The following is a 15,573-nucleotide window of genomic DNA, read 5'->3' as shown; positions in this document are numbered from 1 at the left end:
CATAATTAGGTTAAATCATAGGTGCCAACAGCTATAATATTCTTGCAAGCTAGTACATTTACTCCAGTCACACACTGAGACTGCATACAAAACAAAAATGTTGCATTTTCAGGATTAACAGGTATACAGTTATCTTCCAGGATTCAAATGGACTAAAACCATCCCATTTAGGAGATGTGGAAGTGAAAAGTGTGCTTCATGACTCAAAGTTTCACGTAAAACAATGTAAGGTCTATCGTCTCATGATAAAATATGAAATATGGTAGTGAGGGGGTCATACACAACCTGTACACATTCCAATAGCACCATCATGTTTACAGAGCTCTTGCAATTTACATACATATTAAAAAAAACAAAAAAAAAAACATGTTTGCTGGCAAATAGCAAATCCACATTTATTACTTGATAAAACTTTTTGGAAGATGCATGACAAAAAGTACAAAACAAAAATGATCAGCAAATTTAAAACATCAGTACATATATGTGAGGTCTACAACAACATAAAACCACACTCCTTCTGAGTATATATTACTGTACAAATGCATGTTCACCAGCAGCCTTTAAGCGGCTGCCTAAAGATGCGTGTAATTTAAGGGAACCCGGAAGCCAGGAACTCCACTGTGCTTTTAGGAAGAGTGAAGTGTATACCATCCAAATAGTGCAAGAACCTGTAAAAGTAGGGGAAAAACACAACAGTATGATCATTTTGTTAAATATGGATCTTCAGAGTAGTTTTGCCACTACAAGACAAGTGAATGTGATCATTTAAAAACAAGTCGACAAAACGTTGATCTGTTGAATTGTGACCTCATGCCATATTTAAGCTTTGCAAAAGCCACATCCTGTCCCTCCACTGCATTGTGTTTTTTTTAGACCTGTGCACTATGACCAAGTTGAATTTGACACGTCGTTGTCAGTTCAGCAAAAAACAAATGCATCAGGTACTAAACATTATATTTATGAGATGCGAGTTCAGACTGTGAAACTGTGGTTGGTTACCATGTTAGGCCATCAAATACAGTGTTCAACCTTCATGAGACAGCATGATTTTTACAGTTGTTTTCTTTGTGACGCTTTTGCCTACTGTAAATATAGAGTGTAATCTTAACTTGTGAAATGTGCCCACTGTGTAAAGGGTATTTCCATTGTCACTGTTCAACTCAGTGTGGTATCTGGATAACTGGAAATGATCTCACATTGGGAGCGTAACAAAGAACAGGGTCTCTTGTTCAAAAACAAGGGTGTGTCATGCATTCGAGAAATTTCAGGCTTTCAGGGTGGTCAAGACAATAGTGTACAGCAGACTATTTTAAACCAAAAGATTTCTCTCCTAACCTGCCACAGGGTTTCCATACCTCTTAAATAATCCATTTCCATGACTTTTTAGTCATGGAAACACACTAAAATAATAGTCTTAATGCCCATTTCAAATACAGGAAAATACAGGAACATACTCCAGACTTCTCACTGATGCCCCACCTAGTGGAAGGGAATGATGCCTGCTATAATTAACAGTATGATGTGATTGATATTAATAAATCAGTAATATGAAAAAAAAAAAAAAAACAACTAGAAAAAGACAGAAAGACAGTTCTTTCAAATGTGTAATTTTGTAACCACTATGTAATATGTGTACATATGTTCACTGCAGATAGTCTATAAATGAATCTAATAATAACTCTCACCTGCGTTTGATCTTTCCCTGCTCCTTCAGTCTCTCTGACCTGCAGATGGTGCGTAGAGAGGGGAGGTAGTCCAGAGCCACTGCTGCCCGGTTTCCCAGCGTACCAACTGACATGGTAGAGAGCAGCGACTTCAGCACCTCACTTCTCCTCTCCATCAGCCTGTACAAAACAAAATGAACACAATCTTACAGCACGCTGTGTATAAACCGCCTCACAGGGCAGAGAGCAAACGTAAAACATTGAGACAAGGGATGGGTATATAGAATATTTGTGTTAAGTTTACAATGATTTTGAAGATTTTTTTGGTTTTCCAAAGACTGTCATTAAACTAGTTTCACGATCCTTGTCTCACAACTTGCCGTTTTAAGAACATTAATACATATTTTAATAAACTTTAGTGGAAAAAAACTTTCAAGAAAGTTTTGCCATTGGCATTTTGATATACTATTTTGGTAACACTTTGCAATAAGGTTTCATTAGTTATCTACATTGGTTAACATGAACTAAGAATTAACAATACATCTACAGCATTTATTCATCTTATTTAATGTTCATTTCAACATATACTAATACATTATTAAAATCAAATGTTGTATTTGTTAACATAAGCTCATGCACTGTGAACTAACATGAACAAACAATGAACAGCTGGATTTTTATTAACTAACATTAATAAAGATTAATAAATACAGTAACAAATGTATTGCTCATTGTTAGTTCATGTAAGTTGATACATTAATGTTAACAAATGAGACCTTATTGTAAAGGGTATACAAGACATTTTTATATATAACACGTATGATTTTAGTTCACTTAAAAATGAAAATTCTGTCATCAAGTCAATGGGGTATCAACTGTCTGGTTACCGACATTCTTCAAAATATCCTCCCTTGTGTTCAGCAGAAGAAAGAAATTCATACATTTTCTGCATGGCATTTTGATGAATTTTATACATATACATATATATATATATATATATATATATATATCAGGGAACTACACTAACCTTTTCCACTGGTGGCACTTGCGCTACTAACTTTTTCAGTTACTGGCGCAAAACATGATTTGGTCGCACAAATTATTTATAGTAAGCTGCTCTGGATAATAATGAACAATAATGAAACTGTATTGCATACAGATGTGCTTTTTATTTTACTTGCCATCTTTTAAACCACATGCCTTTTTGTTTTTGTTTTCTTTAACATTGGTTGGGATAGATTTACTGCAATAGAAAATACAGTACACAATAAAGTGCAAAATGGATTTCAACATGCTATGGTTGGCACAGATGGGCAGACTCCTGAACTCTTAAGTAGTGATGCACCGATGTGAAAATTATTCCAATATCCAAATATGATACTAAATAGCACAGGGAAAAGGGCTTCTATTTGTGACGTGCTGTCTTTGCATTTGAACATTGCACATTTTAAACAGGACACGCATTAGCTGAATAAATGTTAGCCAATACAAACATATTTATAGAAAACAGTTGACAATGAATAGACAGGAGTCCAATAATAGCATAACGAATCACTTATTCTAAAAATAATATCAAGTATAAGTTAGACGAATCCGACATATAACGAGGGCTGTGTTAACAGTAAAACGTCCGTCATTTAACGAATTTTAAAAACACGGATGGATAATACAAAATGCTTTCTGACATTTTGACAGAAAAACAAAACAAGCAAGAACAAAATTTAAACTATAGCCCGTCAATTTTCATTTTACAATTATCTTCTCTCTCTGTGTGCGCGCGTCCGTGTTGTGAGAGAGAGAGAGCTCGCGCAGCACTGATACAATGGTACGTCTAAGTAACGGTCGCGGGGCTGAAGCCAACTTGATGTGTTGAATGCTCAGAGCACGTTATAAAACGTATTCTTAAAATACACATTTCTGTTTTAATAAATGCTCATAGTAAATCATAGCATATTGCCTAAAACATAGGTGCAAAAATAATCAGTGATACATTTGCGACCCATTAAAAATGAGGGTCGCAATGGCATTTCAAAAGGTCGCATATGCGACCATTTTGGTCGCAGTGTAGTTCCCTGTATATATATATATATATATATATATATATATATATACACACACACACACACAGAGCGAGCGAGCGAGCGAGAGAGAGAGAGAGAGAGAGAGAGAGAGAGAGAGAAAATAGAATATATATGTAAAAACATGTAGGTTAATATTGCTCCTTGTTACAATGTATTATTGAGATTTTTTTTTAGAGACATGACCTAGCCTTGGATTAAATGCAGTATAAATAAAAGCAACAAAAAAAACACAGAAAGGCTGAATTCTCACCTTGGTTCACAAGGTGCGACTTGAGCAAGGCTGAAGCCATCTCTGTGTGGAGCCACAGGGAGGGTGAGCTCCTCTTCTGCCTCTCTTCTGATCTCCTCCTCCAGTTGCTGTGCTCTGTCCCAGGCCTCAGAGACTACAGCCTTGCACTTCCTAAAGCTCAAATGCCCCAATGCAGCGTGGATTTCATCAACACTAACACTATTTACCTGGCTAACACACTCTAACCGAATGTCATCGGTCATCCCACTTTTGACCTTCGCACCGGTCCAGCCAAAGTCCTGTGGTCTGCAGGAACCCTCTCCATGCAAAGGTGGGTAGTGCAATGAGGAGTCCAGGAAGGACATGTGGTCCATATACTCTGCTAAACCGCTTAAGCAATGCGTCACTGGCTTGCTCTTCTTTCTTTCGGTTTCAGATAACACAATGTGCCTCGGTTTTATCGGCACAGCTTCAGGCACATTCATGGACAGATTGGCTGCTTCCGCATTAGTGCTTTTAGCAGGATCTCTGCTGGTTTTTGGCAGTGAGAGGAAGTCTTCCTCCGACTCTGAATCAGACTGGAAAACGTCTTTATTGCCCATCTTCTTTCGCCCTCTCATTCTGGAGGACAATTTAAGGGGACTACCTTCTTCAGAGGGCTCTTCCAAAGCTTCTAACCTCACATTTTGAGGTACTTGCTCAGGTTGGGACTGTGGGTTTGATGCTGATTGTGATTTGAGGGTGGACTGCGGTAAAGGGCGAGTTGGCAGAGGAAGCAGACACTCTATATTGCAGTAGATAAGTTCCACTCCCATTCTGTGGACCTTTGAGAGAATATCCCAGCACTTAATGCTCTCTAGTATCGAAGACTCGTGCTGTAAAATAAGATCAGATTGATCAGGAACAAATTCTGGAAATGAACATGTTTAAACAATTATATTTGTAGTGTATTAATAAATATATACCAATGATACACAATATAGTGGTACTATATCTGTTATTGGCCAATAAATGTTTTTTTTATATATAATTATCGGTATTGATATTGGATATTTAACAGTACATGCTCATTTAATCTTTAAAAACACACAAAAAAATTATAATTTAAAAAATAATTTAACAACAATATGGAACAAATAGGGAAATTAGTATTAAAATATTTTAAGATTTATAATAATTCTATAATATTCTAATTCTATTATATATATATATATATATATATATATATATATATGGCATTTTTTGGCTATTGCCAATAACGTAAAATAATTATCGGCTTAACAGTATTGGACAGAATTTTAGTATAATTGCATTCTTAATTAGAAAATATCACAAATTCAATACTCACCTTTAGCAGCAAATCTGCAATATTTTTTGTTTGCATCTTGCAGATTCCCAGCAAAGTCTCTGTGCATGCAGTGTGGCAAGGAGGTAGTTTATCCTCATATACATCCTGAGCTTTGATAGACTGATGGTGAATGTCACCCGTGACGTTCTCTTTGAGATCTATAGTGTGAAACAAGATGTTTTTGATAACTATATACAGATATTATACCATAAATCCAAAAGTTCTTAGTGCACCTTTTTTAAATCAATTAAATATATCTTTACCTGATGAAGGCAAAGGTCTCTGCATCTGCTGTCCACCACCACTGCATGCCCAGAATTGTAGGTGCAGGAGGCTTTGCCGAATATCACAGCTGTTCCAATCTAGCAGACAGGACACATCCTTAGTGTCCGTTCTCATGTTTTCTACCAGACACAGCAGCTGGAGGTAACTTGACACATCCGCCTGGAAAAACCCAATGCATTGACTATCACAAACCAAACACAATATAAGAGAATATAGGAGAAAGTAATTAGACAAGTAGAAAAAAATTAATTAACTGCACTTACCACTGAAGGAGATTTGAAATGGATTTCCTCAAAGTACCCATCAAATGTAGCACCAAAGGTCGGATCTGGAAAAAAAGGTCCAATGATGACTAATTCACAAATCTTGCATAGTACATTTCTGTTCACTGCCAACTTTACTTACCACTGGTTGTTAAAATAACTGGTCTCTTGGTTGTGGTCATGAAGGTTTTTATTGCAGCCAAGAATCCAGTGTCATCATCAAAAATGATGTCCACCTCCTCAAATAATATGAGGGATGTGGCAGTTTTCTTGCCCTGGTCTTCAGCTGAGATCTTGGTGCTGGCTGGAGTTCCACTGGCACACTCTTTGCTTTTGCTGTCAATCTCTTTTGCTTTGGCAGACTTTTTCGGACATGCTTATAATAAAACATGAAATGCCATTAGAAAGGTCTCAAACATGAAGCTTGAAAACAATTTCCTTAAAGTGCCCCTATTATGCTATTTGAAAGTTTCCTAATGTTTCTTTGGAGTCTCCTACAACAGGTTTACATGCATCAAAGGTCAAAAAACTGTTTCATTTTCTCATAATATATATTTGCACATCACCACATTTTCAATGATTCTCAAACGACTCGTCAGATGAATCAATCTCTCTAAATCCCTCCTTTCTGCAAGCTACTCTGCTCTGATTGGCCAGACAGCTCAGTCTGTTGGTCTACCACGTGCAGCGTGTGTGTCGAAAACAAAAACACCCATTGCCATAACAACGTCAGCTCTGCGTGTCCTGAGACTTCCTAAACTGTAAACTAAACACAGTAACGAACAATGACGTCGATTTTACCATATCAATGCGAGCACGAGTCCAATGATGAACACTGGAAGAACTAGTTATTCAACCCATCTCAAGGACGACTCGAGCAGGACGTTTCTCAGTGAAACACTACCCAGTTTGAGGTACATTATGAGATGTTGCAACTGTAATTCCTCACCATCAACATTAACAAGTTCATGTCCATCAACAAACCGATTATTTTACTTGTAATAATTTATTTACCGAGTATCTTTCGAATATATTGCGGTGAACACGTGGAAACTGTATCAATAACAGTGCATGTATGCAATGTATACATGAGCCGAGCTCTGATGACTGATGTAACAAACGTTGGTAAAACAAATCTTGCTCCATGCTTAATCTTTCCTCAAAGTAGTGAGAATGACAGACAATCTGCATTAATAGACACAGTTTTAGGTAATAGTGGCCCACAAACTGATTAGCAGAAGTATTTCAGTAAGACAGTGATAACGTGAGTTAGCCGGTTAGCAGGAGACCTACACAATATAAAACTCAAAACTAAGTATTTTGAACACCATCTTTCAAGAGAAAGCGGTTTGCGAATCCTGCACTGAACTCGTCAGTAAAATAAAGGGAACACAGCAAAAGTTTAGGATTATACTGCTGTGTTATCGTGGTAAAAATGAATTTTAACCACTGATTCTTCACATGTTCATCCTTAGGCAGTGAAAAAAAAATGGCTTTACCTTCACATTGCAGAGCACAGCATCTTCTCGACATGATGCTGTCCAGTATCCACAGGAATCAGCTGCCGGTTTGAGGTTCAAGTTTTCCCTGGTGTCTGCGCACGCAATAAGTGGGCGGGCAATATGCTAACGGCTTAAGACTCGTTTGAAAAACTATTAATTTCATTGACTCAGAGTCGACTCTTACTTTTAAAAGACAATAACTTTATATACGGTGCACTTTCAGATTTAAAACTTTGCAGGATGTTTTCATTCTTTTAGAGCTATGTTACACACTACATGATAGGTCATTTTCAAAAATCCATAATAGGGGCACTTTAATATAGCTCACAATAAATGTCAATATCATTTCAATATTTGTGTTTGACTTAGATCACTGGATTTTGAATTATTACCAGGTGGTGTTTTCTTGTCTTGACTGTTTGCTTCTTTGCCAGTGGGTCTTCCACTTGCTTTGAAGAAATTGGCCAGAGATGTCGGAGCCAAGCCACCTTTTCTGGATGGAGCACTTCGAGGAGACTGAGGAGGCTTCCTGGGCGATGATACAACCCTTCTGGGGGAGTTAACCTTTCCTGTGATTAGAAGAGACACTGAGAACCCATCCAAATAGTCATGCACACTATACTGTAGTGCAATCATCAAGGAAGAGAAAATTCATACTGGGAGAGGTGCCAGGTTTGATGGTGGTGCTGCTGCTGCTATAATTGCTGAAGTAGGACGGTTTGTGAGCGTTGACACCTTGGATGTCCACTTGGTGGGACTGAGTGGCTTCCTTCAGCTGAGATAAGATCTGACGACCACTCCTTTGAGAGGAGGAGTTTACCTCAAATACCTTGAAGGAAAAAAAAAACAGGGTGGATAAATACTTTACTTTTTTGAACAACACTAGACAGTCTCAAAATAGTAAAGTGAAATGAAAAATGAACCAGACCTTGAATCCCAGTTCTTGCGCACAGGCATAGACTGCAGCAGTCTTGCCCACTCCAGTGGGTCCAGTGATAAGAAGTGTGTTACACAGATGATCTTCCGTCTCATCCAGGCCTTCACCTATGAGCCAGGAGTCTGCATAGAAATAAAGTTGAGGCAATGACAAGAATATGAATATTGGCACAGCCGAAAATGGCAAGCAAAACAGCAAGCACTGTCATTTAGGATCTTTTCATACCATTACTGTCCTCATCTTGCTTTTTTTCCTGCTGTTTCCTCTTCTCTTCCCGGTCAGCTCTCAATTTCCACTCTTTCAGCCAGCTAACGGTAACGATCAAAATGAAATGGGAAGAAATGTTATCAAAAAAAGAAATATTCATTACTGACACGTAGATTAGTGAATGGAAACTTTCACCATCTTTGATTAAACTTGGCAGGATAACAACCTGTGTAGTCTCCGGACAGACTCCATATTCCCGATTATTTCACTGGAGTGCTGAGGCTGATATTTTTCTGTCCAAAGCACATCCTCTTTCACTCCATCTAGAAATGAAAACATGAACAGCCACATTTAAACAACATATAGTGCAAACAAGTTTAATAAACATATATAAATATTTAGTAATACTTTAGGTTCAGTTCATTATGTATCATGCACTAACAATTACAACCATGTTGTACAGCATGTATTATTCTAGATTGATGTTAGTTTATAAATACACTGCCGTTCAAAAGTTTGAGGTCAGTTTAAAAAATTTTTTTTTTTTAATACATTTATTCAGCAAGGCTGCACTAATTTGATCAACAGTCAAAGTAAAGACTTTTACATTGTTACCAAAAAAAAAAATCAATTTCAAATAATGCTGGGTTTTTTTTAGCTTTCTATTCTTAAAAGAATCCTGGGGGGGAAATGCAGCATGGGTTCCAAGAAATATTAAGCAGCACAGCTGTTTTCAACATTGATAACATTAAGAAATGTTTCTTGAGCATCAAATCAGCACATTAGAATGATTTCTGAAGGATTATGTGACATTATGCTAATGAATTGAACATTATTGTAAAATCTTACCAAAATTTTCACACAGACTTTAAGAGGAAGATAACTACTCAGCGTGTGAAAAGATTGTCTACAAACTTATTTAATTTTCACCTTCTGTGCTTGAATTTTCTGGGACAGAGGAATCTACTATAATGTGAATGTCCTTCTGGTTCCCCACAGGTGAGAGTAACTCTGCTGGCTTGGGTTCTTCTTTCTGCTTTTGCCTCTGTGATCGACCTCTTCGACTTCTGCCAGATGGAACTGTGTCAGAGACATTCCGTGCTGCCTGACCTCCTGATGGTGGACTTTCTTCAATCACTATGACATCCCCTTCTGAGTGACTGGCCTTTGGTTTTTTACCCACTTTGCCTGTTGTCTCTCCTTCATCTACACGCTTCCGTTTCCTTCCGACGCCATCAGATGATCCAGCAGGGCAGGATACCTTAGACTCGCCTTCAGGTTCTACAAATAATCATATAAATGACATATGCAAAAAATCTGTAAATAATTCAGGGTTACGTTTCATTATAAATACATTTATGCATTGCATATTCATGTGGGAAGAAAAAACAAAAACAAAATGATTAATTGTATTTTTTAGTCACCTGAGGCAGAGGCTTGGAGGATGCAGTCCTCACGTCTCTTAACAAACCGCATAAAGAAACGTTGATGAGGGAAGGAGGGATTGGAGATTCTCATCTCCTCTAAAAGATGCTGTCTGATTGGCTCAGAAAACTCTGAATTCCGACAAGAAACCTAAACAATAAATAAAAAGAAAAACAAGTTAAATTCGTTGCTGTACATAAATACAGGATGCATAAAAAAGTCTCCTTTGCTCACCCAAGCTGCATTTATTTGATTAAATATACAGTAAAAACAGTGATATTTTGAAATATTATTACAATTTAAAGGTGCAGTATGTAAGATTGACAGCTAGTGGTTTGAAATGGGTACTGCAGTTCAAATTCAAAATATTGGAGAGGGTTGTTTCTCCTCAGACTCGAAGCTCACGCGGGTTTCCAGATTGAGGACACGCAACAGGAACAAGCACAACTGACAATGGAAGGCGAGGAGATATACACACTTATAAGTTGATGAGTTGATTTATCTGTGTTTTAATATGCTGCCGTTCATAGAGATTTTTAGATGGATGCAGAGGCTTTTTAGGTTGGGTAGAATCTGTAATCTCTGATCTAGTTATATACCCGTTTTCTATTCTAAAATATAATTTCTTCCTGCGATGTCAAAGCTGAATTTTCAGCATCATTACTCCAGTCTTCAGTGTCACATGATCCTTCAGAAATCATTCTAATATGATGCTCAAGAAACATTTATTACTATCAACAATGTTGAAAATATTTTTGAGGAAACCGTGAGTTTTATTTGTGATGCTTTGATTAATAAAAACTTCAAAATAAAAGCATTAATTTTAAAATAGATTCCTTTTGTAACGTTATACATATCTTTTGATCAGTTGAATGCATCCTTGCTCAATAAAAATAAGAAATATTCTGCCTTTTGAATAAAAAATGTGAAAAACTTTCATCTAAAAATTGTAACCAAAAGATTACCAACCTTCTGGCAAAATGCTCTCTTAGCAGGAACTGTAGCATAACCTAAAGACTTCTCCAAAGACATCGTTTGAACAGCTGGTAAATTATAGGACTCCTTTATGCACACAAGGAAAGGATTTGTAGGCCACTGGAGGTTCCAAACAGAACAATCTGACATGGAAAGAAATTAACACATTAGTCTCACATTATTCTCAAATACACACCCACACACACACACACACACACATGCGTCTGGTTCAGCAACTTTGTGGGGACTCTCCATAGACGTAATGGTTTTTATACTGTACAAACTGTTTATTCTCTCCCCTTACACAAACCCTACCCCTAAACCTACCCATCACACAAAACGTTCTGCATTTTTACATTTTCAAAAATACTCATTCTGTATGATTTATAAGCTTGTTTCCTCATGGGGACCTAAATCAAGTCCCCATGAGTCAGTGTGCATTCAGGTTGAAGTCCCCACCGGGATAGAAAAACAAGCACACACACACACATCAATGTAATGCTCTAACCAACAGAAGACCTGTCAGCTTACCTGCAGCCCTCTGCTGAACATGCACCACTGTCTGGAAGGAAGCACAAGCCTGACTATAAGCCTCTCGGCTGGCTGCTGTTTTTGCGATCTGCTTTTTAAAAGACTCCGGAAGGCCGCTCTTCAGAAACTCTCTCTTTGCTCTGAACTGTTCATCATCTTGCGAGTTCTCGGATGCCTCTCGACTGACAGGGTTTAGTTTGGGGAAAAGCATTTATTAGATTTATAAACTAATGACAAAATAAGAACATTGAAGAGAATTTGCCAATTCAAATACTGTCTGTTTTCATTAGTGTAATACCTGCTGTCGTCAAAAATGGAGATGACAACAGACGTTCTCTGGGCTTTTTTGTCAACAAACAGAGGAGCCAGTTTAGAAGCTGAAAAAGAAATCGTAAATAGACACGAATGCATTTTTTAAATGACTTGAATATGCAGTTTCCATGTTTGCCCCCCAAATAAACCTTCAGATATTAAAGCAAGTATTGACTTAATTTTAACTATTTGTGTCAGTCCAAGTTACCTGCAGGAGTTTTGGATGTTTTGTTTTGAGTTGCATTTTTACCCAAAACCTCGTTCAAACTACGAATCTTCTTTTGGCTCTTGTCACTTTCTTGTGAGGTGACTGGAGTGCTTTCGGTTTCATCCAAAAAAACTACAGAGTCCTAAAAAGATGACATTGATATAAATGAGAGAATAACTTGAGAAATTATTAGCAGCATTTATAAAACATTTACACCAGTTCAATTAAGACGCATCCACTATCTCACCTCATCTTCACAGTAATTTATGATTGACTCTTTGCCTCTTGTAGAGCGCCGTACAGTGTCTTTCTCCTTATTAGTGTCCTTTTTACTTTGTTGAAGAGCTTTGGCTTTCTGCACCAGCTTTCTAGCTTGTTTTCTTTTTTTAACTGCATTTAATTCCTAACAAATGAGAGTTTTGTGAGTTTGTGAGATATCTTTAATCTTAAAACATCTGGCAATAACAACAATTATTAAATCATTTATTTTGTATTTATTATAAGCATTTATTAATGTTATTGTACAGATTTTCTTAATTAAAAACAACTATATAAAACAATTTTATAAACAACAAAATATAAATATTAAATAATAATAATAATAACAATGTTTAAAATATATAATAAAAAAAAAATATATATATATAGCATTATTTTTTTGTAACATATATAAATCATAAATGTTAGTTACCTGTGTGGAGAGAGGACTTGATATTTCAAAATCTCCAGCTTTTGTAGCAGAGGATGGAAATACTCTGGTGATTTTCATCCTATCAAACAAAATGGCAAATTCATGAAACAATAAATAATTCAAGAAAAAGTAAAAGGAGATTGTAGGAAATTAAAAGTTAGTCTCACCTGATGGGGCTGCCTTTCTTGTCTGGTGGGCACAGCATTTCAGCTCTAAAAATGCCCCTTTTAGGCCTGTGAGCTTTTGGGGTGGAGGCCAAAGAGGGTAAGGGTGTATTTTGGGACTCATCGTCATCTTTCACAGTGTTCTCTTGCCTCTCTTTCTTCTGCGACACACTATTGAGCACAGCGGCTGATTGTCTGCGTGAAAGCTCTCTGGTCGACCTCCTCAGCTCTCTGACAGCCTGTTCACTGTTGTCATTATCAGCTGACCCACTCTCATTGTTGACCTCAATGTCTGCGGCGGGTTCTTCAGGTTTTGGAGTTGCAGCTTGTGCATCTTCAGCTTTCTTAGCTTGTCCCTTTTTCCCAGGCTTCCTACCTCGCTTCTTTTTGTCCCCAGGACAGGTCTTCTGTTCTTCATTCTGCTCAGAGCTGGTTTCTGGTTTGTGCTCAAGAGATCTTTCTTCATGTTCCTTGTCTGTTGTCTCTGGATCCTTCTCTTGAACCTGGTTCTGCTTGCTCTGACCCTTGCTGGTTTTGCTTTTAAATCCATCAAGACTAGGCTGCTTAAAGGCATTCATAAACTGCTTTCTCTCCGCCTCAGTGCTTTTAGGAGGATTGGAGCTGGATTCCATCACATCAAGTTCAAGATCTTCCTCGAGAACAACAACGTTAGACTTCCTTTTGAGGTCAGGCAATACGTCCAGTTTAACCTCTGGGATAGGAACAGACAAACTCTTGTCTTCTTTTGTTTGACTTTTTTTATTTCTACTAAAAATGGATGCGACTTTTAAATCCTTGGCAGCTTTGACAGACTCATGATGATCGGGGGAAATGGGATGCACCTCAGCTTGGATTGTGAGAGTTCGGGGTGACACCTGCAGAGGACCGAATGCAGAATCACCCTGACCATCACAGGTGTTGCCTTCATTTGACGTCTCAGCTGTGTCAGTCTTGGGAATCGCATTGCTCTCCTTCTGCTCTTGGTTCTGATTTTGTAGGAAGTCTTCAAATGAGATTGTGACGGTGCTACTTTTCTTTTCCGCACTTTCCTCCAATTTAGGGTCACATACAGGCTCTTGAGCATCAGGATCACATTCCTTAGTCTCTTCACTGCCCCCTTTCGTCTTTCGGTTTCTCCTCACAGCAGATTTTCTGTTCCCACAATCTTTCTTCCTGCTTTGGTTTAAAGAGGGTTTTTGCTCAGAACTTTCCCCAGAACTCTTAACCGTCAGGACATCTGGATCAGCCTCTGTGGTGTTTTTCCTCACGCCAGATTCTTTATTGAAGAAGGCATCATTACAGGCTTGAGCTGGAACAAGAACAGTATCCCTTTCCTTTACAGCTGATTCACTGGTTCTCTCTATCAAGATAACATCATCTGTGACCACCTGTGCATCCTCCTCTTTGGACTTATTGTGGCCCTTGGCCTTCCTGGTTCGCTTCTGCCCCTGTCCTCTTATAGGTTTTCCAGGGACTTCTCCACTTCCTTGCTCTGAAGGTTGTGGGGAGTTCTCTTTAGCTACCAGAGAGCAGCTTTTTATTTCTTGTGCAGGCGAGGTTCTCTTAAAGTAGTCCATAATGTTGTTAGACCGTGGTGGTGAGAACGGTTTCTCCACTGGCTTGGGCATAAAGTAGTTAGTAATAGTTTTGACAGATGGTGCATCGCCATCCTTCCTCAATTTCTTGCATGGCTGGAGAAACAGAGCAATAATGACAAATGATGAAAATCATTCAGTGTATTTCGAATATAAAAACGGTGCCATATAACAGCATATCAACTTTTTATATGACACATACCTGACCCTCAAAATCCTCTATGACAGCTGCCATAGCAACAGCACCAGCCATCGTTTCACCCCCAAAACTAAAAATCTGTATGGAATTAACAGACAAAGCCAAGGTTTTAGAAGAGTTTAAAGACAAATACACAAAACAAAGTCACTTGAATCAAGTGTTAAAAGTGTATTTAAACATATTTACAACATGTAAGTTTGTATAATTTCATAATTCATAAGTAGCTACATTTACAGTTTGAATAAACAATGCCTCCACAATTGCATATATTAAAAGTTTACCTGTCAACTAACGTTAGCTATGTGTTTGTAGAAAATTCATAAACATTGCAGACACTCACCGGTTCTTTTCCTTCCTTCGGTGATACGTTGATACATGCTCCAGAATTACAGATCACAGTGTATGAACTATGAATACAACAACGAGTTTAAGTAAACACAAAGCCTATCTATCTACACATTTTCCAAACATCGATATACATTCCCAAACCGGCGAAAAACAAACATAACATGTGGTATTATCCAACCCGAAACCCGCCATGCGTGAAATCTGAAATTAAAAGTGCATTTGACCCTAATAATGAGAGAACATATTCTGTAATAATGTAGGTTTTAGTGTAGTTGAATTGTTTTCGACAAATGGCGCCAAATATCATGGACGTCTTTCGCCGCGCCGGTTCGGCCAATCACAGTCCGTTTCGTCATACATTCTCAAACAGGAAAAAGCGCGACATTAGATTTCAAAATAGCAACACCCCAACCGTCATTCTGGGAAAGAGAACACAAGAACAAAAAGGTATTTCTTTAATTAATTTCTATTAACATAGTTATAATGTCCTCTTAAATGTAATTAACTTTATCTTAATTAATTATCTTAATTTTATTTTGTAATTAACCATGTCTTATCAAAACATATCTTACATTTGAGGTTTAAACGTACATGTGTATTATGACAAAA

General features: G+C 37.6%; 1 protein-coding gene across 1 annotated transcript; it reads right to left on the bottom strand.

Annotated features, from left to right (window-relative positions):
• Window positions 1-369: 369 nt before the first annotated feature.
• atad5a (ATPase family AAA domain containing 5a) lies at window positions 370-15,278 on the bottom strand. The gene is made up of 23 exons (XM_084128126.1): window positions 14,957-15,278; window positions 14,620-14,694; window positions 12,826-14,513; window positions 12,659-12,737; window positions 12,215-12,370; window positions 11,968-12,109; window positions 11,746-11,824; window positions 11,448-11,629; window positions 10,911-11,059; window positions 9,941-10,091; window positions 9,447-9,797; window positions 8,743-8,839; window positions 8,535-8,617; window positions 8,301-8,431; window positions 8,030-8,201; window positions 7,765-7,941; window positions 6,013-6,246; window positions 5,871-5,935; window positions 5,586-5,766; window positions 5,323-5,480; window positions 3,996-4,849; window positions 1,686-1,844; window positions 370-668 (listed from the first exon to the last, which is right to left on the bottom strand). Exons 2-23 carry the CDS (start codon window positions 14,668-14,670, stop codon window positions 590-592), a joined length of 5,418 nt encoding a protein of 1,805 aa, XP_083984252.1. The 5' UTR covers window positions 14,671-14,694; window positions 14,957-15,278; the 3' UTR covers window positions 370-589.
• Between the last annotated feature and the right edge of the window lie 295 nt (window positions 15,279-15,573).

This window comes from Abramis brama, assembly GCF_963993115.1.
Source record: "Abramis brama genome assembly, chromosome: 1".
Classification (NCBI taxonomy): Eukaryota; Metazoa; Chordata; class Actinopteri; order Cypriniformes; family Leuciscidae; genus Abramis; species Abramis brama.
This window is presented reverse-complemented; position numbering and strand designations above follow the sequence as displayed.